The sequence below is a fragment of the Serinus canaria genome, chromosome 8, assembly GCF_022539315.1.
Source record: "Serinus canaria isolate serCan28SL12 chromosome 8, serCan2020, whole genome shotgun sequence".
Lineage (NCBI taxonomy): Eukaryota > Metazoa > Chordata > Aves > Passeriformes > Fringillidae > Serinus > Serinus canaria.
Genome location: NC_066322.1, coordinates 5,158,107 through 5,184,634, shown reverse-complemented (window position 1 = coordinate 5,184,634; position 26,528 = coordinate 5,158,107). Strand labels below are relative to the sequence as shown.

General features: G+C 43.8%; 1 protein-coding gene across 3 annotated transcripts in view; it reads right to left on the bottom strand.

Moving 5' to 3' along the window:
* Positions 1-26,528, bottom strand: part of GLIS1 (GLIS family zinc finger 1) — a 179,371-nt gene that overhangs the window by 5,491 nt on the left and 147,352 nt on the right. For 2 of the 3 annotated variants that reach the window (XM_030226823.2, XM_030226825.2), the window contains 4 exons: positions 24,993-25,103; positions 21,915-22,047; positions 16,663-16,813; positions 3,749-3,933 (listed from right to left, as the gene is read on the bottom strand). In XM_030226823.2, the coding sequence (XP_030082683.1) occupies positions 3,749-3,933; positions 16,663-16,813; positions 21,915-22,047; positions 24,993-25,103 (580 nt within the window). The remainder of the gene's footprint in view (positions 1-3,748; positions 3,934-16,662; positions 16,814-21,914; positions 22,048-24,992; positions 25,104-26,528) is intronic. The other variant, XM_030226824.2, reaches the window with a different exon arrangement.

Genomic DNA, 26,528 nt, shown 5'->3' with positions numbered 1-26,528 from the left:
ATGCAATCAACTCATTGAGTGGTGAAAGATTTGCTCTGAAGCTTCCCAGTTTAATGTGTGCTTTGGCAGAATCTGCAAGGATTAGATGCTTAATTTCTTGAGAACGTATGATCCACTAGAAAATACCTAAACTGTTGATGTCCATGATTAGTGAAGTCCTAATGGATGACTCTTAGATAAAGACACTACACACTCTGTACCAAGGCTGCTCCTATTTGCTGCTATGGCAAAGGGAGCCCAAAAATGTGGAAAGCTGAGCATTAAATGATGCACGTCCTTCCTTGGAACAAACAGCCAGCCACCTCTATTTACTGCCTGGAGGGTCTGGCTCAAAGAACCAAGGAGCTCTTATGAGAGGTAGCACAGCCCTCTTTTGATGTGGTTTTTGGTACAGTGAGTTATTGATTTGCTTTGATACTTATCCTTTCTGTTTACAAAACAAACTCCTTGCTGTAAGCCTTCTAAAAATACATCCTTTTGAGATGAGCAGTGGAAAAAAGAGACACTTGTCTTCAAAGGAGGCTCAGCTGGTTGCAGAGAACACTTAGATGCATTGCTAGAGAAAAAAAAATGAGCCTTTTCCAGAATGTCTGCTACAGACATCACTTCTAGGGAAGGCATGACGTGTATTTTCTCTGTCCCCGTAACTTCTGTCCCTGTAACTTCTGTCCTTCCCTTGTGCTCCCAGGCTTGCCTTTGTTACATCAATTAAAAATCTTCATGATCTACAGAGCTGGCACAGTGGCTTAGAAAAGCAGAGAGCAGCCAAGCATGACAGAACTGGATTGAAACTAGTCCGACCCTGGGTTTTCCCAAGACCTGTGGGGAAACGTTACTTTGAAGTGTTTTAAGTTACACTGTCTGGAAATACCTGAAGCAGAGAACTGCCTCAGAATTAGTCTGGAAAAGAACTGCCATGAGCAATGAAATCCTCTTTTGGATTGCAGTGCTTATCCCTCAACACCACTGTGAGATAGTCTGAGAAGGCAAAGGGAAAAGTGTTCCTGGAACCACCCAGTGGAGAGGGAGGTGTAGGAAAATCCCGGTGCTACTGCACTGCTGACTTCACCAGGACCTGATTTCTGCCAGGTGCTTCACAGAGAAATACAGAGACATCCATCTTCCCTGTTCTAACCTGCCTGCCTGCAAGGTGGGATAAATGCAGGTATGAAACTAAAGAAAATACAGGGAATGAGGAAGGGAAAGGATGCAGCAGGAACAAAAGTCAGATACAACAAAGCATCACACTAAAAATGGGATTTCTGACCCTTTGGCTTCATTGCATTTAGTTGTGGTTCCTTTACATTTCTTTAAATGCTTCACAGAGAAAATATGGGGAATTCAAGTATGATTAAAATCCTATAACCAAGCACTGGGTTAACAACCACATATGACTGATTAAACTAAATACAGAGCATTTTTTACAAGTTCTTAAAAAATATTCCCTTCAGGGGTTAAAATACAAAGTAAGCAAGAAGGCTGGTCCAGTGCAGACATCCCTGCTCCTTCTAGAGTGTAAATCTGTAGTACCAACCTGGCAATAAGTGTTTCACCAATATTTTTTTTGCCACATGGATTTCAGGTTTTCCTTCAGTTTTGATTTAAATCAAGAATTTTCTGAGGTTATTTTCAAGTGAAGAATTTACTAAATGCCCTGTCAGTTTAAATGATCACTGTTAAATGTTTTATGTACAGTAGATGTAGAAATATAACAGTTCATAAAGGAATAAACTGAGTTCCAAACATAACATTTAGTTAAAATTTTGCTTTGAAATAATTTGTGGCAGAAAAGCTGCACTTAGCCACTTCACACAGTGCACTGGCAGCCTCTGCTTCTCTAAGGCACAGCCTAGAAAACTTCAAGCAGCTTTAAAACGAATGATGTAATGAGCAAATAATTGGAATATGGCTATTAAATGCCATCTTGTTATGTCATGTCATTTACATGTATTTGCAAATAAATCTCAGTTTTTCAAATTCCATAAAATTTCTGACAAGAAATCATGTCAGGTATAAATAACTACAGGATTCCATTGCCTGCCAAATTCTTTCAGCATGTAATGATTTCCATGTGATCTTACTACAGCTAGGTTAAAACATATAAATAATGTCAGCTTGTTCTTTCATTATCAATATTTCTGCTACCAGCCTGATGAAGCTGCCATCTCCTAAAAATTCCACAATTCCACACAAACACACTGTTTATGTGCTTCTGTACAGATGCCTGGTTCTACACTAAGTTTATGTGGTGTACCTTTTTTTTGGCAAAAATTCAAAACCCCCAAATTATTACAGATTCCATTAGAAAATGTGCTATTAATGAACTGAGAGGCAAAAAAAAGAAAAAGTAGAGTAAGTACAGCTAAGTACAGGTTACAGATAATTGGTTTCAAAGGCTGCTAATCAAAACTGATTTTGGAATGACCATTTCCATAATTAATTTATAATAATACTTCAACATTTGGCCAAAGTGGAAAATTATTGCTTTTTCAAAACCACATGACATAACACTTAGAAAGCAACAATTCATTCAAAAGGAAATGTGGTTTTCTTAAGGAATAAAGTCAATTTATTTAAGTGGTTCAAAACTTGTTCTGTCTATGCATTTGTTTCTGCCGTAGTAATGAGCTGCTAAACTTTCCTCTTGTGGCTTGTAGTTATTTAGCTCATTATAGCAACATAATCATATATCATTATATGCTATCATAAATCTGCCACTTCTCCCTTACAGAGTTAATCTTTTTAAATTGAATAATCTGTTGAGCATCAGGTTGAGTTAGTTTTTCCTTCAGCACAAATCATTAAATATAATATGCTTTAACTTTTCAGACTAAGCCTTTCCAACCAAGGAGCAAAAACACTGCTCAGAGAATGAGGGGCAGAGGGAACTGCTGGGATACCCAACCCCATCCCAGCTGGGAGCTGCTCACGGGTTTGTGCTCAGGCTCTTGCAAGCAGACAGATGTCCTGCACACTTCTTTATTGGGAATATTTACCACATTTTAGCAGCTCACCATCTGGATTGCATAACAGTTTTCTGAAATATGCAAGCTCCTGTTACTGGAAGAATCTGTGATAATAATATCTCTTGCTAATTTGTGCCTCAAAAATGTCAGGAACATTAATTAGTTCCCACAGCAGAACTTCAGAATAGGTATGTAAGCTTGCAATTAAAAAGGCTGAGTAATTTAGAACAAAAAATGTTTTAAATTAAGCTGTGGGACAGCTGCTTACTGCTCCCATTCCTGTTTTCAAATCCCACAGGCACTCTACAGTTGTACAGAGTGCATTTACACGTTACTATATAACGTAAACAAGCCAAACTTCCAAATAATAAATGAAAAAATGTTTGCTTTCTTTGTCTAATTCCATGTCTTGTGCATCACTATGAGTGGATGCAGCAGGACACTGCCAAGGTGTGCCTCAGCCCATGTATTTTGGGACTGGATGGCTCTTGCAGGGTCACTCCAGGCTGGATGACCAGTCAGGGGAGGTGCATGGCCAGCAGCCTTCTACTGAAGGACCTGAATAAATGCAATAAATCTGCTGTTGGGACAGCTTTCCCCATTATGATGACATATCACAGCATGGACCTGTCTTAAAATTTCCATCTGTATGTACATCAATCCAATTTAAAAACTGGAGTTCCCACTGACAGTATTAGCCAAATATGAAAAAGCAAAATAAATCCTTTCTCTACAGCTAGAAATTAGAAAAGCTGCAAAAAACAAAAAGAGGGAAGAGTTACCTTGAGATCCCTGCTGTACAGACTGGTTGGGAAATGGGGTGTACGGTGTATTTGGTATCCCAGAAAACTGCTGCCCGTTGGGTGACTGGCTGTGGGATGATGGAGAGCCGTGTTTCTGCAAGAGGGAGGGTGGAACTAAAGCTTTCAGGGGGCTGACAAGTGGAGAGATTATGTTGGGAGCAAGCCTAGAAAAAAAAATACAGAAAAACTTCACATATCACATCATAATATGTCAAAATCAAATACTTGTATACACTATTTCCATAATGGCAAAACTATAGAGAAGTCTCTTTTGCAGGTATAAATTAAATTGAAAAAAAGGACAACAATGCAGTGCTACCTTCAGATATTTGCTAGAAGGCAAGAGAGTTAGACAAGGAATTCTGTTCCTTTACACTGACTTCCTGCACTTGCCATGACTGCCAGATCAAAATGACACCACTCCTCAGTGAGCAACTTAAACACAGCTCCATTTGATTTATAACTTTGTGAGCTAAGATACATGTCTAGAAACAGAAGTGGAAAATGTAGCTAGGATGGGTAAATGCAAGTAAATTGTCTAAGTGCCTTCATAGCTGTACCAGGGTCAAGCTGCAGCCAGAACAAACAAGAGCGATTGTTTCACTCTGCAGATGAGCAAAGCGTGGATCTCCTACAGCTGTGACAAGGGGCCCTGTGCTCCACAGCCCAGTGGTGCCCTGACAAACAGCACAGGCAGCATGGGGAGTTCTCAGTACCCTCTCTGCCTCCAGAGCTTTTGCTAAACCTGAGAAGGACCTCTTTGAGCAGCACCAGAACCTTCAGATGCTGCAAAGTCCACCTCACAGTCTGAGAGCCACCCTGTGGAAACTTCCCAGCTACAGAACCCAAGGAAAAAAAATAAAACAACCTCTGCAGTTTGTAATAGATGCCACTGAGCTGGAAAAAAATGCAACCACTGGAGGCAGACAAAAATTAACTAAATAAAAACTCCAGTCTCTCACTGGTGTCTTCCTCTACCCCTGCACAAGCTGTTCAAACATCACAAAGCATCATTTCACACAATGGCTTCTTGGAGCAGCTGGACTGACCTTGGGAGCAAGGCTGTGCTCCAGTGAGAGCTGAGCACTACATGAGAGTGTGCAAGAGGTAAACAGAGGGGAACTGTGAATAAATGCTGACAACAGCTTAACCAAATTTAACATGAGAGGCACAGGAACGCTGCCAAAAGCTGTCACAGTGACACTGTAAATATTAGAAGGGGTTTAAATCAACCAATCCAAGCCCATCCTATGCTCAGATAATTCCATCTCCCAAAACAAGGAAGCAAGACCTGTAATACAAACTATGAAGACTGAATCTCCCCAAACTAAACTGAGGAATTAATAGTGTTGTAAATGGGTGAAGGCAAGGATATTTTCAAGTTCAATAGCAAGAACTAGAAAACAATTTTCTTTTGTGAGAAAGATACTTGTCCAGTAAGTGCTGATCAGTAATATGTAAAATAAAGAGGGCTACTGTCAAATTAAAGGAGCCAACATGTAAAGAAAAAAAATATTCTATTTGTTCTGGTTTGGAAAAGGCCTGGGGCTGCAGAGGTGCCAAAAACGGACCGGGGGATGCCGGGGGCCCCCCTGTGCTCCGCCCAGCTCAGGGACCGAACGCTCCCTGGAGCCTGCGCTGCTGAGGAGCAGATGCGGGGAAACCCTGAGTTTATTTGGGCAGCAGCGGCCAAACGCCAGGGGCAGCTCCCCTGGGCCGCAGCTTTTCCGCAGAGGGCTCAGCGGGGCCGCGGTCGGACTCGGAGCTGCCGCATTCCCTGGACAGAGCGGAGCTCCCAGCCAGGGCTGCCTCGGCCGCCACCTGCGGGAGCCGCACGGGAGCCTCGCTCGGCTCTGCGGGGCTGCGGCACCGCCCGGCCACGGGCAGGGACCGGCCCGGCCAGCGGCCCCTCCTCCGGCACACAGCGACAGCGACAGCGTCCTACACGCGCCAGCAACGCTCTCAGAAGCCTGGAAATGCTTCTCTCCGAAAGGAGATTAAAAAGATTGCAGTTGTTTTCGTTGGAAAGATAATAGCTAAAGGGCTCATGATAGTGACATTTATATGGGTAATGACCACACACACATTTAAAAGAGAAACAAAAGACGTACTAAAAATTCCGATGCCGGGACGAGCCAGAAACCAGTGCCGGGATGAGCCAGAAACCACTCTGAATAGGGGAGGGAAATGCTGCTGGGGAGCGAGTCCTCTGCAACTGCCTGTGTTGGGTTTCCTCTGCCTGCTCTTGGAATGTCTTGTCCCGGCTACTGCTGGGAAACGCAGCGCCCCATAGAGACCTGCTGGGCTGCTCCCAGTGCTTTGTTAGGATGGGCCATCGTGTTTCTAAATTCTATGCAATCATGCTGCTTTGTCGAACAAAAATGGTACACTTAGGTATCCAGCTGTGGGAATACTGAAAATCCCTGCTTCCCTACTCAGTTTAACTACTCCCAGAGGCTACTTAAATCTTAACCATGGGAGAAGAATTTAAGTTTTTATTGTTATTTTTAAAGCAATGCTTGTCCCCGCTCACACTCTTGCATTCCTGCTTTTCCTATGTGTGAGCTCAACAGGGTTTGTGCCTCGAAACCTTTGAGATGAGTGTTCGGGGTGGAGAGGTCCCCTGCAAGGCCAGAGGGGCGCAGGCCCTGCTCCAGCTGGGAATGCTGAGCGCTGTGCGGAGCTGCCAGCTCGCTGCTCCCGCCGGGCACGGCTGCCCCGGTGCTGGAGCTCAGCAAACATTGCTGGCTGTGGGCAGCTGTATCCTAGGAGCAGGAGCCTGAGCTGAAACCCTGACAGCTCCGGGGAACACTTGAGCCTTGCTGCCTTCTCTCTGCATCAGAAGAGTTTCACAGAGCTGAGCAGTTCACGATAAAAATCCGCTATATTCTGCTCTAGCTCTCCCAACAAGGAGTTTAGTATGTTTCCTGAAAGTTAAGGCACGGTTTTCAGCTAGGAAAGAACTTTGCTCAGCAGAAAAATCTGGCTATGTTAGCACAAGTAGCCAACATGGAGATCTGCGTCCTTAAAATATTCATCACAATCCCTACAGCTCACGCTGGTCCCTAAAATATTACTCTCTCTCTGTGTGTGTGTGTGTGTGTGTGTGTGTGTGTGTGTGTGTGTGTGTGTGCGCGCGCGCACGCATGTGTGAATGTGCTCTGGCACACTCAAGGGGAGATTTCCATCAGCCCAACTGTCCAGTCTCCAGTGCTGTGTTTTTAATTCTCTCCTGATATCTGCCTACTAATTCGGTTGCCGTGATACTCAGGTTGTTAAAAGAGGAGGAATCATTCCTGATACAAATTAAACAGATAATGTATTAGAGCCTAAAAGGTGATGTCTTCTGTGTGGAAGATGAAACACTGAAAGACTTGCAGCAGGAACTCAGCTGGATACACTAAAATTCCCAGGCAGCAGCTCAGGCATGTGTGTTTCAATAACTAATAGCCTGCACATTTCCTGTTAATACTGTACTACAACCACAGTTTGCTTTGGTTTGGAAAGTAATAATAAATATATACCATATATTTTACCTTAATTGTAACTTGCATAATTCAGTGAATTTGCAGGTCCTTTGGGGCCTTTAATATATATCTGTGCCTATATATAGCTATATATAAAGAGATATAAATACTCTCACAGGCATGAAAAAAAATCCGTATCCTTCCTTAATTCATTACATTTGAGGGCTCCTGGCTCTATGGAATATTTCAGTTGAGGGCCATACAAGGGTGTGATGGGGGAGCCTCCTCTCCACCCTGTCCAAGACACAGGAGCAACAGGACATGCACCACAGAGAGAAGGAGCTTGGCTGGAAACAAAAGGAACATTTTGCTCACACAGCATGCCCTGGCCTGTGCCATTCACAGCCACAGGAGCCACAGAATCAAACAAAATACCTATGTTTTTACCAAGGGACTGAATAATTTAATGGCCAAAACCAACATTTCCATGCTAAGTGAGGGGTAATCACATCTTGTGCTTGAGGATGTAAAGAGATCACCCATAGAGGAGGAGAGGACTCCTGCTCTCTTCACTCACCACAGCTCAGGGTGACTGACCACGTACTGGGGCCTTTTCCAGCTCTCCCTGAAGCACCACTGGAGGATGGTGCTGGAGATGGAATTCCTGTCTGAGGGAGCTGGGATTTCAGGTGGGATTGCAGGGCCAACACTTCCTCTGAGGAGGCATCAACAGGCAATCAAGGAAAAGGACTACTCAGAAAAATCCCATGTGATTCACACACACAACCAAAAGGAAACTTTGGGAATAACTGAGCCTAACTCAGTAACCTCCTTGTCTGTGCACATTTCTGCGCCACCACTGCCTGAGAATGCCCAGCTCCACAGCCCTTCCCGCAGAACTCCTGCAGTCAAGTGGGATTCTACCCACAAAGAATCATGAAACCAAGTGGCAGTCATGGACAACAAACCAGTTCCTCAGCTCTGCTGGAAAGCATTTGTCACATCAATGGAAATACTCAGCAATCTTGGTCCTAACAGAATGACTTTTTAAAAGGGAAAATTAAAAGTCAAAACATAGAAAAGATTGATCTTCCTCTCTCTTTCTAAGTGCATACTCTAGGAATCTCAACCAGACATCCCACTAGAACTTTTTATAAACTTTCTTGTGATCATGCTTTAACAGTAAATTTTGGATGGGGGAAGTTTATATTGAATTGTAAGTAAGACCTGTGTGAGGGAGCTACCTGTGTATGCCATGAGCCAGCAGTGACCTACAGAAAACACACCTAAAGGCTACAAGCACCATGACTTTGCTTTAGAATTATTGATCCTGTCTGCACTCTCAGCCTCCCCAAGCAGGCAGGGGTGTTTAAGGATCTCTGTATTCTCCCAATGCACACCAAATGTATCAGTGCAACATAAAGAACCAAGAAAATAAATACAGATGGACATGGATTGTTCTGAGATTTCCATCACAATGGCTGGATAGGTGTTTGCTATGTATCCACAGTGCTTAGTCTGAGGAAGAAATAGATTACCCTTCTGCTTTAGTCTTTGTTCAGTACCAGTTCCAGGACAAATTAACAGAATAAGAAATTATAAAGCTTTTTTAAGGTAAGAGGGCTAGACTAGACCTTGGCTGCCAAACACTAGATACAGTATACTTAGTAAATATGAGTGGAACTGAAAATTGAAAAATAATAAAAATGAATTCAAAATAAGATTTTTGAATTATAAATAGGAATGAAGTATAACTGCAAATGGAAATATGTAAGATGGGGATGTTTCCAATATGAAAAGTGTCTGGGTTTGTTTTTTTTTTAATGCTGTGATAGCTTGATTGGCAGATTCCTCAGCCAGACAAAGAACCTCAACCCATATCCCATTAAGTTCAGTGGAAACGGGACCAAATCCAGGCTGAAACACATCTGTCCTTTATGTCAAATAATTTTTTGTATATTTTGGGTTATGAGACTGTTCTGTAACAGTTCCATGCACAGCAGTATGGCCAGATGAACAATCGTGACTTTTGAGAATTGTGATTTAACTCAGATTAACATGAAGAAAAATAGCAAATAAAGCACCAGAGTAAGAAGCACAAACCAAAGCAGCTCCACATTTCATCTGAAGTGCAGCACTGTAGCCACTTGCAGGAACTGAGAGTTTCCATGAGATGAGGTTCTCCCATAAAACCCAGCACACCAACCCGTTCATTCATAAAATCTCTCCCCCAAGCATCACAGTCACTGATATTGTGAGAAAGTCCAATTCAGTTCCAGGACCAGGAGATTACTTTTTTCTTAAATGGGAAAAAAAGTTAACATGGATTTTCATCTCTTCCCATAATATTAAAAATGATGTGTAAAGCTCTGCTAATCAGGTCCCTGGATAGAGCCCAATCTCTGGCCACGTGTTTCTGTTCTGGGTCTTGCCCTACGGGAATTTCTGTCAGCACATGCTCAGGAAACAGTTACACCGTTCACTCTTTTGGACTTTTCTGTAAGACAGACTCTATCTGAAGTTTGGTGAACCTTTGCACTAATCACTGCCAGGTGCCTCTGGCTATGTTTCTGGAATGCAAGGAATCTTTTCCTTCTCTCCCTCTTTTCCTTTTTCCTCTTCCCCCCTCTCCCTGATATATAATAAATCCTTCAACACAGATCACCTTGCTGGGTATCACTGCATTTCTTACCTTCTTCTATAAACAATGAGCACCCAAGTCCCAGGGCTGTGACTCCAGGGTACCACAGGGTATCCCAAGGTACACCACCTTGTCTCTGGTTTTCCCAGGTGCATGCTCAGAGGCTGTGTCCCTGCTGTGCTGCAGCTGCAGCCTGTGACACACCTGTGTGTGACATCCTGAAAGTACTGCCAAGGCAATGGCAGCCTTCTGGCTTTTAGACAAATACAAAATACTAATTTTCACTCAAAATGCTGCCTTGGATTACCTGGATCCAGTTCTGCACCTTTACTCACCCACACTGAGCCAAGTCCACAAGTGCAGGAGCTGCTCAGCTCTAAGGAGTAAGAGGAGCTTCATAAATATTATGGAGAAGACCATCCACAGGGACTTTCATGTGACTGAAGAGTCATTTAATTGCTTTAGAATATTTTTAGTGATACCAATAACAGTGATACGAAAGCAATTTCATGTTCAGAATCACAAAGGAGCCCTAAGAGTCCTCTCCTGGTTCTCTCAGGGGTTTTCTGTGTGAGCCTGCTCTTGGGCCCAGAGGGGCTTCCCTGAAATGTTCCCTGTCTGCTCTACCAAACACATGTGCACATCTGAGTGGGCAGAGAACATCACTCAGTGTTTGTCACACATGTCATCATCTACACAAGCTCACAAAACACACAAACACACTTATTCTGTGTCAAATGAGTATCTCTGCAATTGTTCTGACCTGAGATGTGCAACTTCTGCAGAGCAATTCCTCACAGGGATCATTATGGGAACTGTGCCATTCCAAAGGATGTTTGTGTTTATAAGGGTTTGTCTAATAACCTCTGAAATGAAGCTGATGAATCACTGCAGTGGAAGTCACCACATGAGGGAGACTTGAAAAATTATTCTAGCTTACAGTCTAGCAGGAAAAGGTATTTTGGAGTGAAAGAAAAGCCTTATTAATATGGTCAAAGAAATATAAAAGCATACTTAAATAAAGGGCAGTGCCTTAAGTCCAAGGGATTGCCAGGAAGTCAATTAGAAAGACATGTAATCAAACACAGACTGTCTACTCCAGATTATCTGGCATGTGCTGCATGCTTGACTGATCCATCTTATTTCCATCATTTAAGGTCATTATTCTCTGGCAAACAGGCAGCAAGATGCTTCCAGGTGGGTTCTATGCAGGTCCTGATGTCTGCTGTCTTCAGGTCAGCCAGGCAGAACACTCTACCCAGTAGTGGGAGATGTTAAAATAGCTTCATTATTTGTTACACCATGATAAACTCCTGTGTTTGGTGTATTTGGTTTGCATCAAACTGCAGCACTTTTGCTTAAAAACAAACAAAATTTGGACAAAAAGAGAAAAAAAAAAAAAAGCTTTACAGATGTTTAGTGTAAATTTAACTACAGATAAATCCAGTAATGGCTAAAATCATTAATGTAATGCAGAAGAGCTCTGGCTGAATTGATCCTAAATGCTTTCTGAGTTACTCTGACCATCTCCTTTAACCTCCCACCTTCTCCTCTAACTCTCTGATTTCTCACTCAGTTTTCCTTACAGTGTCTCCTCTGGGCAGGCACCTCAGCCCTGACTTTGAGAGGCACTGGTGGAAGCTCTCAGGATCCTGAGTGTCAGTCCAGCCCTCTCAGAATCTCAAATGAAAACACCTGCCCACCTATTTCTGCTGATGGACAAACAGTATTTACCCCAGGATCCAGCACCAGGTAATCCTTGAGCATGTAACTGTTGAAGTAAGCCTGTGCTAATGCTAATTTTGCTTTAAGGGAAGGGGGGAAACCTGTATAAGCCTATCTGGACATGATTATGAATGAATTCTGATCACATTTTCTCCAAGGAGATAAATTACTTGGGATTTGACAGCAGATGCTTTAAATTACTGATTTTCTTTGTTTGGTGGGGCCCAGTGCAGCACCTGTACATTGTTCTTTCTGGACAGATGTACTGATGCCCCTTTTGCGTGCTCAGATCCATAACACTGAGATAAATTATGAAGGGTTCTTGGCTTCCTCCATTGAAAATGTTTTCAGCTGTCAGAGGTATCTGTTTCTTGTTACTGGTTTTAGTGCTTTTGAAGGGAAGACTAAACCACTGACTTGTGTATTCTGTTATAAATGAAGAGTATTCTCCAATGGAATCCACAGAGAATGAGGGATGGATCTCCTTGGTCTGTTAGAAAAGCTGTGCAGGTATTTAGTTTTCCAAAGCACTTCTAGAGAAACTAGTAAAAGTTTCTTTCCTACAAAGATCCTAAGAGTGTGTCAATTCCCAGTCCACTGATTTTAATGAGCTCACAAACCTAATTTAAAAGATTAATCAATAAACAAGGTTAATAAGAATCAGAAGTAAGTGGCTAAGACACCTAATTGTCTCTTAAAGTAATGAGAATTAGGGGCACAAATGTATTTTTTCTACCTGGCCTGCATCCTGGCAGCTCAAGGAGATAGCACAGAAAAGAATCTCCCCCGTGTAACCAACAAGATTTTATCCTGCATGTTTAGTTTCAAGCTTAAAAATATCAGGGATTTCAAATCTGGTGTTCCCTGGTAGAGCAGAAGGGAGGCTCTGTGTACCTCACGTTACTTCACATAAAAAGAAGTGAAGGACTAAGTTTTTAACAGAGAACTCTTTACACTGAAGTATTCCTGTGGTATTTGAATTAACAGGTGCTAAGAAGCAAGCAAACAAAAACTCTGATGTTTAAGCGCCCTGATTAAAATGTCTCTTTTCACTTGATAGTTCTTAAATCCCGTTTCTTGTGATTTTTTTGTGGGGGTCAGTGTCACTTCAGGGGGGTCTGGCCCCTGGTTTGAGCTGGCTGGGGAGAAGTCCAGGCAAAGGGAGTTGTGTGAACCCTTCCCTCTAACCTTGCTTAGAGCTCACCCTTTCTATTAAAGGCTCACCAGACTTGGCTCAGAGTCCTCATTAATCACCACCTCTGCCCATCACAGATGTCTTAATCCTACTACTTCTTCATTTACTGGTGTGTTTACAGAGCAGAAATGACCTAAATTACCACAGGAATATTAAAAAAATGGTTTCCCTTTCCTTTCCCTTGGAGACACATTACCCTCCCAATCAAGTCATTATTTGTCAGTGCCCCAGCTCCTGTTGGGAACAGAAGTGCTGTTTGTCACAGCAGCACAAGTGACAGAGAGCCTCAGTCACACGCACAGGGATCGTGTTCAGGTCCTACAAAGTGACCTTGTTGGGCCATTGCACTAAATTGGTGCAAATCCCAAACTTGGTGCCACCACTCAAAGTCACTTAACTTCAGTCAGATCAGTTTCATTAAAGCTGATAATTTATCACACTGAATATTCTAAATTGCAATTTACAGAGATGGTCTACAAATGAAACTAAGTACATTTTTAGATGACTTGGATAATAACAGCTAAAAAAATAGTGGAAAGCAAGCCAAGTGCAACATTCACCCAAGATTTAATAGTAAAAGCTGTTTTTCTGTCCTTACTCTGCTACAAATCAAAATAGACTATTTTTGCAATGGGCAGAATGAAACCCAGTTTGACATTATACATGGCAAATGCTACAAGAAATGCTAAAATAAACTCTTGCTACCTGAAATAAAAAATAAATATACATTTTAATCTGGAGCATGCCAAACCTATTTTCTGCATGCTGAAGTATTTCTCAGCCAACCACTTTTAGCTAAATTAATATCAATATAAGTAGTTTTTTTACTGTAGCATACAGTTCATTCCAGAATTTGAAGAAATGTGCTCCATATTGAATAAAGCCAGTATAAATACATTCGGTAATGAGGTCAGATTTTGTTAGAACATTTTCAAGTGAATTAGATAATTTTGTCAAACTATTTAAATGTCTCAGCAAACCATTTGGGAAAATTGACTGCTGCACTTGGTATTGACTTTGGCAAAGGACAGTGTAACATAGGGCTTTTTTGGTTAAAAAAAAAAAAGAAAGAGTCTTTAAATCAAATTCTGAATCTCATGTCAAACTTGAGTAGACTATTTGTACTCTGCCTCGTGTAGTTTTTGGCATCTCGCACATTTGATGACTCAGTAATTAGATTTCTTGATAGTAATCACTTGGTTCCTGCCACAGACTGCCCGATGTGATCCAGCCTTGTCACGGTCCCCATCCCCAGAGCAGGAATTCTGCCTTGGCTCAAACCCCAGTGCTGAGACAGCTGACAATGAGGCCAAACCCAGAGAGCTGCAGCACTGCCATGCAGGGAGGCAGGGGAGGGCTCCCTTCCCACTGCAAACCCCAGGTACATTCCAGGAGGGATGGCACTGCCACGAGCTGGCCAAAGGGAACAGCCCGGGAATCCAGGGGCTCCCAGCATGCCACTGTTAAGTGATTTTGTCCAGTTAAATGGATGGATGCTTTAAAGAAAACTGTGCCAAATGAAACTCAAGGACTATTAATTAGTTCACACAAAATTTCTGCACTTGCAATTATAATGCCATGTACAGGCTGCATTTCAGCAGTCATGAATAATGTAAGCATGAAGCATTAAATACAGCAGAAGGATCTTGGACTGGGAATGACAATGCTGAATGAAGATTATTTTGAGTTTAGAAAATGGTATTTGAGATGCTGAAAAATTCCAAGTAACTATGTCATGAAACTGGATGCCCTGTTTTAAAATAACTATTCAGAAATACATTCCAGCCTCCATTCCCTGACGTTTGGCTCATGGTTAGGAATCTGTTATCTCACTCCACATTTTGTCACAGGATATTTGGGCAAAGACTTTCCTTAGGTACATGAGCACTGAGATAAGAAATCAGCACTGTTGTCTCCTCAGAGAAAGAATCCAAACTGCACTGAAGCTGGAATTGGCAGAGACAACTCTGATGGAATCTCTGGTGTGTCTGCAGCAGGAGCTCAGTGAGAGGCTCAGCCCACTGCTCATGGTGCTCCTGCTGGAAGTGCTGTGCTCTGGAATGGAGACACCAGGGGCAGGAATGAGAATTCATCTGGAGGCTTCTGACCCCTCAAATTGCAAACTTGTCTCTTGCCCTCACCCTGCTCAGGCCTTTGCTTTCATTTCTTATTAGCAGCACCAGAACACAAAGTGCCTTAGAAACAAATCCACCTTCCTGACAGCCTGCTAAATCCTTCCCATAGTATATCCTTTATTTCATTCTTAGTTCGGATTTTTGCCATAACTCCCCTAGGAACCAACTCCAAGAGGAAACAGCTGAGCAGCACACTGGGAGCAGTCAGAGGGAGGGATCCCACTCCAAGAGGCTCAGGCAGTCCTGTTCTGCAGGGAAGAACAGCTCATGGATGACCTTCACTTTGGAATGTCTGTCTCCATTCCTATTTGATCTACTGCCTTCTCTGCTACAGAAAACTTCCTGTTTATCTGGAGTGATCTCCAGTGCCTCTTGTTGGCCACAACTCTGCCATAGGAATGAGTCTGCCAACAGGAAATACAAGGCTGGGAATGTGGCAGGGCAGGGATGGAGAAGGGTGGGCACAGGCATTTTATGGGACAAGGACAGGATTAGTCTATCCATCATACTGTGAGGGGGACACTGGTACTGCTACAGCCGAGGTCAGGAGAGAAGGCTGAAGGAGCAGAGGGCACAGAGGCTCAGCTTGCTGCAGAATTCATTCCCCAATAAGGAAAATAAGAAGAACTAGTTTGCTCCTAATTGAATTTCCTCAATCAGATTGTTCTCCAACCCCCCAGGTGTAGATTTCCTTACCACACCTCTTCCATGCCACACACACTCTGCCTTCTGCCCTTTGCTTAAAATCCTTCTGGGCTTTCTTTGCACCATATAAAAGAAGGGAAAGGTCAGTCACTGGAGGGGATGGGAAAACTCTACATTTAATTGCTTTATTTGCTAAAGGACATCAACATGTTCCTAAGGAAAGAAAATCCTTGAATCTTTCTGTATCTTAAATTCCCATCAGTAACACCAAATCAGAGTCCTTTCCCCATCCAAAGTGTTGGGAAGTTAAACTGTAAGTATGAATTTGAATTTTTAAGTATGAATTGAATGAGGCCAGGCACCAAAGAAATCTGAGTAAAAAGGTTAGAGCAGTTTTGTGGCTTGCAGAGATTCTTTACTGCTGAGATGGTATGAGAGCCTTGACACACCGTGCTTTAGAAATCTCACCCCCTGCAGCCATGCAATTGTACCCCTGCTGTAGCAGTGCAATCCTACAATCAGTGGGATTAAACACTCTTCCCGGATTAGGATCTGGCCTGCTGCTCAGAGGTGCATTGCAGAAAACCTTATCAGAGAGCAAAGAAGTGAGAAAGGCTCTGACACTGGGTGAGCCTTACAAAGGCAAACACAGCCTAATTCCTGAGTGAGTCATAGTTCGGGTTTTACCCTCTGAGAGCTTTCTCATGTTAGCTGAGAAAAATTCTCTGTGCTTATCCAAACCTATGAGAAATCATCCAGCAAGAATTAAAAAACAAAATTAAAATCTAAGTGTAACTGCATGCTATGAAGAAAAAAATCCCATTGTGTTTTGTCAAAGACAAGGACAAGGCCCTGAACAACCTGATAATGGTGTCCAAGTTTGCCCTGCTTTGCACAGGGCATGGATGACATGACCTTCTGAGTCCCTTGAAAACTAAATTATTCCATGACTCTAAAACAAACAAAATTGCTTTGTTTGGGCCAGTGTTTTCTTTTGAACAGCACCCATGCAAAGTAAAATAAACAATTCATCATCCATTATGATGCCAGACACAGGCCCAGCAGGTCTCACATCTCACACATACCCGTCCCTGGCACTCTCCAGCGGCGACTGGTGCTGATGTGGGCTGGGCAGGGCGGAGTCGAGGGGAAGGTGCCTTGAAGGAATGTCATGAGGAGGTGGCAGCACAGCTGGGGAGGGGCCGTTGTGGCTGCTGCTGGATCCACTGTACATGCCTGGGAACACACAGCAGATGGCAAAACAGAATAAGCAAGGAAGCATCAATAAGACCTTCAGAGTCTCCAATTCCTTCCCTATCCCACTCCAACCCGAGCCACAGCCCCACAGCAGAGCCCTGAGTGTCACTGAATCCCCCTGTGCCCGAGCAGCACTCACAGCTGGGCCATGGTACTTTGGCATAGGGTGTCTCCTCTCTGACCCTCCCAGGTGCTCCTGGACTCTGCAGAGCTGTAGAACCTCCTGACAGCCATGAGAAGTTGGTGGGACTCCCACCCTGCCTTTCCCATAGCTGTGAGAGAGAACCTGCAGTGCTCAGTGGATGGAGCTCACACAGCAAAACAGACCATGGCACCCTGGGGTTTTCTGTTCATTTCAAACTCTCTCATTTGACTTTCCATTACTAAGCTGCTGGACATCCCACACCATTTACAAATATCACATATTGATACAAAGGAAACCCCAATAAATTAAATGCAAAGAGGAACAAGGAGAATTTTTAAATGAGGTCATGAAAACAGGTTTGCTAGTACAGAATCACTGAAGGAGTGTGAGTGTACCATTTCTGGGGACTCTACCATGGCAGCAAGGCACCAACAGCCAAGTGCTTGCCATTCCCTCAAGCCTACCCATTGCTGAGGAAGCTTTGTCCAGGGCTCTTGGATGAAGATGCTGGAATTAAGTTTTTGGAATTAAGTTTTTTCTCCCTTCTGAAGAGTGACCATGCACCAAGACAGGTCTCTATGGTGACAGACATCACAGGTGTGCAAGCATGGAGTGTGCAAATGCCACCTTATGGCAGGGGAAAAGGGCTGGCTCCTTGTCATGCTGCTCTGGGAAAAGTCTGGTCCTTGTCCTTCTCTTCCCAGTTTTTCTGCCTTTCGCATCTTCAAGTTTTGCCCACAACACATCTGCCACAGTTCTGTCCCACCCTCTCAGGCAATGTGCACATGGATGAGGCCCAGAACAGCCACTCACACTGTGACCTGAAGGCTGTGAGCAGCAAGTGAGGTCTGCCAGCTCCAGCCCTAGAGCACAGAGACCCCTCTGGGGCCAGTCTTTGCCATCTCTCCTCCTGTACCATTCATTTGCTCTTTCCCATTCAGTGTGTGCAGAGCTGCACATCCAGGACAGAGCCATGTGCCAGCTGTGCTTGGCCCTGTCCCATGTCACTGGCGGGGCTCTTGACTGCACCCTCCCAAACCCTCCCAGTGACATGGAACAAGCAGAAGGCAACATGAAAATCCAGAGCTGTGGGGAATGTGTGACACCCTTGGGGTGGAGAAGCAACATCTGAATGTCAGCATCTGTTTCTGTGTGTGACTGAGGAGCAGAAGCACCGAGGCAAGATTCCAGCCACCTTTGTCAGGGGCTTCAGATGAGTCAAAAACCCCTCCTGAACAATGAGTCCTCAGCTGCTGACAGATCTAAAGCAACAAAACTGAACCACATCATCTCTGTCTCCAGCTAGACAGAACATTTGTCAACCAGCCAGTGAAAACAACTTGCTTTCTGCACTGCACACCAGACAGCTGGGGCTTTAAGAAATCAGATGTTCCCAGGTGATGCGAGGATTTATTTGTCAAAGCCTTTTCTGGTAACAGTAAGTCAGTAGCAAGGATGCTGCATTGTGGAAATGCTTTTCTACTGGTGGCTTCAGTGCATTTCACAATACAACAGTTTCCACTTCCCTCAGATCCTCACTGTTCATCCATTCCATGTCAGGCTTGAAGGATGAGCCAAATGTGACCTCAACTGTTCAGTGTCACTTTGCACTTCAGCTCTATTTCCCACACCACCAGTTCAGGTACACTGACAGCACAGCCTGGAGCAAACTGCAGAACCTAAACCCAACTGTGCCTGCTCTAAGGCTCCCACACTGCTGGCCCAGCAGTAACTTGTGCAAAAAGCTCAAAAGCCCTCTAAAAAGGGTTATCTTAGCAGTGTGGTGGTCAGCAAACCCACTCCATGTTTTATCTTTCAATCCCACCCTTGAACAATTCATGCATGTTCAGGATGTTTTCTACTGGCCTGTTCCTTGAGGGGATGAGAAAGGCAGAGTAGCTGAGTACCTACAATCAGCATAACCCACTAGAGGAGCAAGGAGATGTTTAAAAAACCACCCCATATCTCTGTGTGGGCAGCAGCTGAGTCCCACATGATCCCTGAACTCAAACCCACCACACCAGAAAACCAAAAGAAATCAGAATCCCTGGCACCTCCAGTTTCTGCCACCCCCAACCACTCTGCAGAGGAATTTACCCCTCTGTGGAACTGCTGGGGTGGACACCCAGTGCCCACTGCTGGGCTTGAAATGTTTCTAGCTGGGTTCATCCTCTCCCAGATCTCTCTTTTGACTTCCTGATCACACCTTAGGGAAAAGGCCCCGCTTGGACCTGGGCACTGAGGCTCTCAGGGTTTGTCATCAGTGAGATCTCCTGTCCCTACATCTCTGTGCAGCACCACTCACACCCAGTCTGGCACGGGGTGTCCCTTGTCCCCACATCCCCCCAAGCCATCCCCACCACGCCCTGTGCTGCCTCACCCCAGCTCCCTCCCAGACCAACAAGGGAAGGGAGGAAGAGCAGTTGCTAATCCAGTCTCAGCATAAATTTCACTACTTCTACAATTTCTTTCCTTTTACAGTTTTTCTTCCATTTTTTCAGCACTGAGCACTAATATTCTGTGTACCTGAAGTCACCCTTTGGAGCTGCTGGGAGTGACTCCTGCAAGTGCAGCCCATGCCAGGCTTGTGCACCTTGGGCCTCTTCACACATTGCCCATCTCAGCTTGTAAACAGAAGTCATCAATCAGTATTTTAAATGGCCTGGCCTTTAACCTTAACATCTGTGGCCAAAACAGTGCCCTGAGCATCTGTGACCAGCAGCCTTTTCCCCCTCAGCTTTATGCTGAGAGCAGGCAAACACAATAAAACCCAGAGAAAATGCCTGAGTGGGACCAGAGTGATCCAAGCTCTTGTCCACAGGCAGAGTTAAATTGTGCAGCCATGATGCATTTTAGTTATGAGGAGGGAAAAAGGAGGAAGATCTCAGCAAACAATGGGTTCCTCTGAGTGCAGAAACATTTCTCTGCTCACTGTCTTACCTACTTTGAAGTCAGACACAAGGGATGGGGCCTTTTTTAATATTTCAGTTTTTTTCTGTGATGGGCTTTCATCCCTGACATATTTAAAATGTGCTTTAACTTGGAGAAAGACAAAACTGAAATTCTCCAGGAATCCAAGTGATCCCTAAAGCCCAGAGCTCTGCACATTAATAATGTGGTTTCTTTGAAAAAAATAACACAAAAACCAAATTCAAAAGCCCAAACCATGAATGTTTTCATATTTCAAGTGGAACATGAGGACATCATACACTATATTTATCCATGTATAGCCTACATACAGAATTATAACTGATTTCTCAAAAAATATTACCTCAGCTTATTTGAAAGAGCAAATGTGCAATCACTGCAGACTATAGGTGGCAGCAGGAATGTCCTCATGCCTTAATTCTGAAAGGATCAGCACTTTGGTTTATATGCCCTAAACACTAACAGAGGAACAGTTTTGCCTGTGGATTGTACTGCACATAAGATGAAGCAACTTCTGTTTCTCTGCAAAACAGTCTTTCAAATCTTGATTTATTTTTCCCTGGCACTTGTTCATACTGTGCATTGATGGGGTCTCATATGGAGCGACCTGATGGAAGTATCAGGGAAGATTTACAGTTTTTTACAACATCCTGGTGATGGATTGATATAATCAGCACAGAAATCATATCAGACAAAGCCAGAGTTATGGACAGATAAAATCCTTCATTTCACAAGAGATTCTCTGAAATGACACTGAGAGCTTAGGGATGGTCTGTTTATCTGTGAGCTAATAACTCTTTTCCTGTTTTATTGTTGTCACTTGAAATCTGAGGCTGTTTCTGAGGTTCTGAAGTGCAGCCTGCTCTGAGGAAAATGTCACTGCTCTTTCCTGCCCTGCCTGGAAGGGGGAGGCCAAGCCTTGCTCCTGCCACATGGAGCTGTCAGGGGGACAGCACAGGCCACTGCAGCCCTCACAGACCTTATCCAGTGAAGGTGGCACAGGCAGAGACTGGAAATTAACCCCAAATCCCTCCAGCTTTCTCCCACTTTTCAGGGAGCCACATGTAAGCCCTGAGTTCAGACTCTCAGGGAAAGTACATCAGAATGATGGGGTATTTCCCTTTCTGCTCCATTCTCTTCACCACTTACATTCCAACATTTTAATGCAACTTGAACTAGAAAAGAGGATAGAAGATGTTAAGCAAAATGCATCTTTTGAAGATTTGGAGTAATCTAAAAAGAAGTAGGAGATTCTTGCAGAAGGCAGATTACAATTACACTGCTGGCCTTTGGGAGTGTCTCCCTCTGCCACCTGAACATAGGACCTCAAAATGCACATCCCTGATTCAGGATCCTCTGCTGGGGGTCAAAATTGTGAATCTGTATCTTATTTCACAGAAAAGGGAATGGAATCCTCTTTTCCTCTTCCTATAAAATGTATAGAAGAGTCTAAAGTCCCTGAAAAGGACCAACTCTTGTTCAAACCACAAGAATTAAAGAAAATACAGAAAGAAAGATTAAATACTAGTAAATATTATTAGAATAAGGTTTGACACTTCAAATTCAAGTTTTCTCCCATTCATGTATCACCATATTTTTTGTTATGATCCAAAGTGCATCATAACACTCAGCCTCCTCAGCTTTCCTGCAGCTCCTGAAGAAAACTCTCCTGGTGGGACTTGGTGCCAGAGCATCCACCTGGACTTAGCACAGCTCCTGCACCTGCACTCTGCCCAGGCCATGGCTCACTTTGAAAGGAGAACACATAGATGGAGACAGATTCTCAGCAGGGCTGCTGCCCCTTCACATGAAATTAACAGGAGCTATTTCTCTGACTAATGCTGAAAAACCAAAAAAAGCAAGGCCTTAGCAAACAACACACAGAATTATTTCATCTTATTTGTTGGTCTGGAGTTTTTATCACCTTCCACAGTGACGAATCTTTTATGGTTTGAATCCTCTGTTATATGACTAATTTAACACCACACTTACTAGAAGTATTCTTACCTGTAATTAAATCATGAGGACCTACAGATCTGCCACACTTCCCATCCAGGATGTGCTGCGAAGATGTGTGGAGCTGTTGGATAGCTAAGCATTCACTGAGTACATCTTGTTCAATATCAGTACAGGACTTTAACTAGAAAGAGGAAAAGAAACATTTTGTTACATAGTAAAAGCAATTATTTATAATTAACATCATATATCTCCTTAAGGGTTATATACAGAAGGAAGGAATGCCATTCTTAGGAACTCAGTGTAATTAAGAATGTGTCTAGTACTTGGTACTTGTAATTAGAGATGACTTTGGTTTTCTGAAGTGCACAAGTGTGCTAATCTGACATCAACAACCAGTTTGCTTCAAAAAATAATGTACCCTGTGTTCCTTCAAACCTTCCCCAGTAATTGAACTGCACATTTTCGGGCTTTCTGTAGTTCCTTGGATTCTGTGGCAAAAGGTTTGCATCACCCTGTAACTGTGAGCCTTGGAAAGGCATTTGATAGGGGAAGAAAAGGGTTTGTGCAGATCAGATTGGAAGTGGCAGAGCGAGGCTGTCGGTGCTGGGGACGAGGTACCACTCACGTGTCAGCTCTGCTCCATGGAAATGAAAGCTCTGGCAAAAGGCTCTGCAGCAAACTCTCAAAAACCACAATGTCGATCATATTAAAAACAGCAGGAGAGGAGAATTAAGAAAGAAAAGCATTTCTAATTCTCTTTCAAACATGCTGATGCTGCCAAGCTTTTGTCATAACAGAGTGATCGCATTACACAAACAGCCATCGTATTCTACAGCCATTAATAAATAGTTATTGTCCTTATGGGTACAGCCTCACAGAGCCATCTCCCCTGGGCTTGGGTATTCTAAATAAAGGGCCCAGGCAAACCTTCTCAGAATTCTGCTCTACAGCCATTTGTGGGTTCAAGATAAACATCTGACATTTGGATCACAAGTGCATCTGCAGCCAATTAAACTACTACTAAATTAACAGCTAACTTTCTCCTGTTTTGTTTCTGTAAAGCCTTTCAGAACAACCAAATATCACCACTGCACTAATCCTCTAAGCTATGAACTAAGTGCTCAGGATTCCTTTGATACAAGTCTAAGCTCAGGCATTTTGTTTTGGATCAGAGATGGCACATTCTGGTAGCATGTCTCAACCAAGACATGTTGGCAGAACAGCTTGTTAATTTTTCTTTCTTGGCTAGGTCATTTCCACTCAGAACTCTTGGGAAGTTGATACCAACAGACAACTGCCTTTGCTGATTTATAACCAAAAACGAGCAAGTGAGTATAAACAGTCTTTTCCCTTTTTTCCTACATCTGAAATTCAAAGTAGGCTGTTCAATAACACTGGGAGTTACTTAATTGTGAAAGGTGTTGGGTTTTTTTAATATATTTAAGTGAAATACTTAGGGGGGGTTCTTGTTTCTTTATCAGCCAGGTTTGCTTTGATCCTTTTTAATAGAGCCTGACCAAAACACAAAAATCTGCTGCTTTTTCAGGTGCCTTTTCATTTGAGGAAAAAAAGGCACAGGATCAAGTATTCATAAAGCTATTATGGATAAATGAGACAGAAAATCTGAAGATGATTTCAAACCACTAGAGGAGTGCAGATTTAGACTGGTCTACCAAATAAGGTGTGGGAGGCAAGTTACTAACATTATTTCGAGATAGATTTGATAAGTCTATATGAGGCTGTGTACATGCACACAGGAAAATTCCTCAAGGCAGGAGATTAAGTGATATGAAACCCTGGATATTGATGTCTTGGTGCATCCAAGCAGCCTGCTGTTAACAAATTTGTCCTGGATTGATTCTGTGCTTCAGGCCTCCTGCTGCTGGTGCAGGAAGTACTTTGTGCCCTCTCACACAAAGTTTGGATCTGGAGTTTTTTCCCCACCTTGCTCTGCAGAAATGGAACGAGGCCTCAGGAGGTGCCAAGGTGTAACAGTGGGGACTGTCCCTAGATGTAAAGGATGGTGACATGTTAATGCATTCAACTCAGTACACAGAGCTGAACAAATGACACTCAGGTTTGGTGTTAGGAAGTAATTTCCTTCTTGCTTCTCTGAAGTATGCCAGAAACCACAGGAAGGAAAAATGGGGAAGTTCTCTTTGAAATAGGGAGCACAGTAGCTTTCCACAATCTGCTGAGAACTTCATGTAAGAAACCTTCCTGTTGCAAAGATCTTGCAATTGCAGAAGACTCTGGTGTCACAGTCACCCTCTTTTTGTGGCCAACTACTGCTATGGCCTTCTGACTCTTACTCTCATTACAAGATAAAGATCTAGGGAAGTGTTGGGAATTTTGTGATCTGTGGGACACACATGCAGAGCACATACTGTGGAACCTTCTAAAGCTGAGAGCTGCAGGGAAGCCACAAGGCCTGGTAATACAAAACTGGGATGGAAAACAGGCTAGATAAAACTTTTGAGTGGAGCTGATATGTGCAGAGACTTGATTCCATGGACACCTGGATGGTGCTGGGAACTGCTACTCAGACTGCACACATCTGGCAGAGAGAAGGGTTACAAGGGAGAATTTGGGGACACACAGCTGTCCTGGGAAAGGGGACTCTATGTTCAAACTGCTGAAAACTCTACAAGAAGAGCAGCAGGAGAGAAGGGGGCATGGCTGACACAAGGACATCTATTCCAAGCCCTCTTTTCCTGCATTTCCACTGTACTCTGGCTTAGTTTCATTTGTGTTTTAGATGATCTGCCAACATGTACTTCAGTAAATACCATCAGTTAGTGCTGACTGCAGAGACTCAGTGCATGGACATTTTATGTGAATGACAGCACAATTTGGGCTTGTGTGTGAAAGATGAACAGGAAAATAAATGCTTGGACAGAAAGCATGGGGCAAACTGAACTTGGAGAGTGGCAGCCTTTGAAAGTACACAATATATAAGGTGGTTTGCTTAACGAGAGTGATTAAAAACCAGGAAAATCAGCTCCATTTAAGTTTTCTTCTGTGATACTGCTGAAAAACTCATCAGAAAATATATAAATTAAAGGTGAATGAAAAATGACTGCATTGAGGAGCTCTGGGGATGTGCCACTCCTTGCCTGCTCTTACCTTCTTACGCACCTGCTGCTCTTTGGCCGAGTGAGCCTTGACGTGCTTGCGCAGGGAGCTGGGGTCGGTGTAGCGCTTGGAGCAGCCGGGAATCTGGCAGGCGTAGGGCTTCTGGGGAGGAGCAAAGGGACACGTGTCACACCCCTGTGCCCGCCCCAGGAGGGGCACACACAGTGTGGGACAGATGTCACACCCCTGTGCCCACCCCAGGAGGGGCACACACAGTGTGGGACAGATGTCACACCCCTGTGCCCACCCCAGGAGGGGCACACACAGTGTGGGACAGATGTCACACCCCTGTGCCCATCCCAGGAGGGGGACACACAGTGTGGGACAGATGTCACACCCCTGTGCCCGCCCCAGCCAGCACAGGGAGCACACGCAGTGCCGAACCTGAGCTGGTCCCTCTCTTTGCTGGGCCCACGTTTGCTCTGTCTCCTCTGAGCTCACCAACCAGGCATGATGCAAACAGAAGTGACTCTGCACTGGCACACTGGATACGGTTCAGTGGGCTGAGCTAAATGCCAGTGAGGTAGAACTGAATGGGTTTTGAGAGCATTTCTTTATTCCCTAGCCTTTAGAGCAAACAAAATTATCATGGCATCACCCAGTATAATTATTAAGACAGACATTCTGGTTTTGAGTTCTGATTTACATAAATGTTACAAGGATTGCTGGGCACTGGTGAGACCCCACCTTGAATCCTGGGTGCAGCTTTGGGCCCCTCATGACAGGAAAAGCATTGAGAGGCTGGAGCATGTCAGAGAAGGGCAATGGAGTTGGGGAACAGTCTGGAGAACAAGGAGTGGCTGAGGGAGTTGGGGGGGCTCAGCCTGCAGAAAAGGAGGCTCAGAGGGGACCTCTTCCCAGTGACTGAAATCCTCACCAAATTCTTTTTGTGGCTATGCCTATCCCTAACAAATGGAACACTATCTCAGGGTTACAGAACAAACTCCAAATGAGGGTGCAATTGCCAAAATGAGCAAAGGCACTTTTTATTAAGTGACCATTGTCTTAAATGCCAGCAAAGTAGTGCTGCATGGCACAGCTCACAAAGCTTTCAAGTTGAAAGGAACATTCTTTTGTCCTCTGTTTTCTAGCCTCATCTATCAACATTACCTCAGCCTTCTCACTAGGACTAGCAAATCCTTTTGGTGTCTTCTCAAAGGTAGAAAACTGGTTTGCCATGACCTAGATGTCACATTCTTTAATCCCCTTGGTTTCGGAAGGAGGATGCACGGAAGGGAAAAAATCCCACCAGTTTTGGGAGAAGTGACTGTGAGGTCCTGTAAACCCAGTTGCTCTGCTCCTGGAGGAGTGCTGATGTGCCCTTTTTACCACAAGGACAGATAGGTTCCCTTTGTTCTGCTCCTGCCCAGGAGAAGGATCGACTTCCAGATGATTTAGTGGGGATTCCATCAAACTAGCATACACTGGTAAGTGAAATGATTTACAGATTCTCCTTTGGAGAAGATAAATGGTGGAGTGACCTACATTGAGAAGCTTTAAAACCAATTCCAAATGCACTCAGTCAGG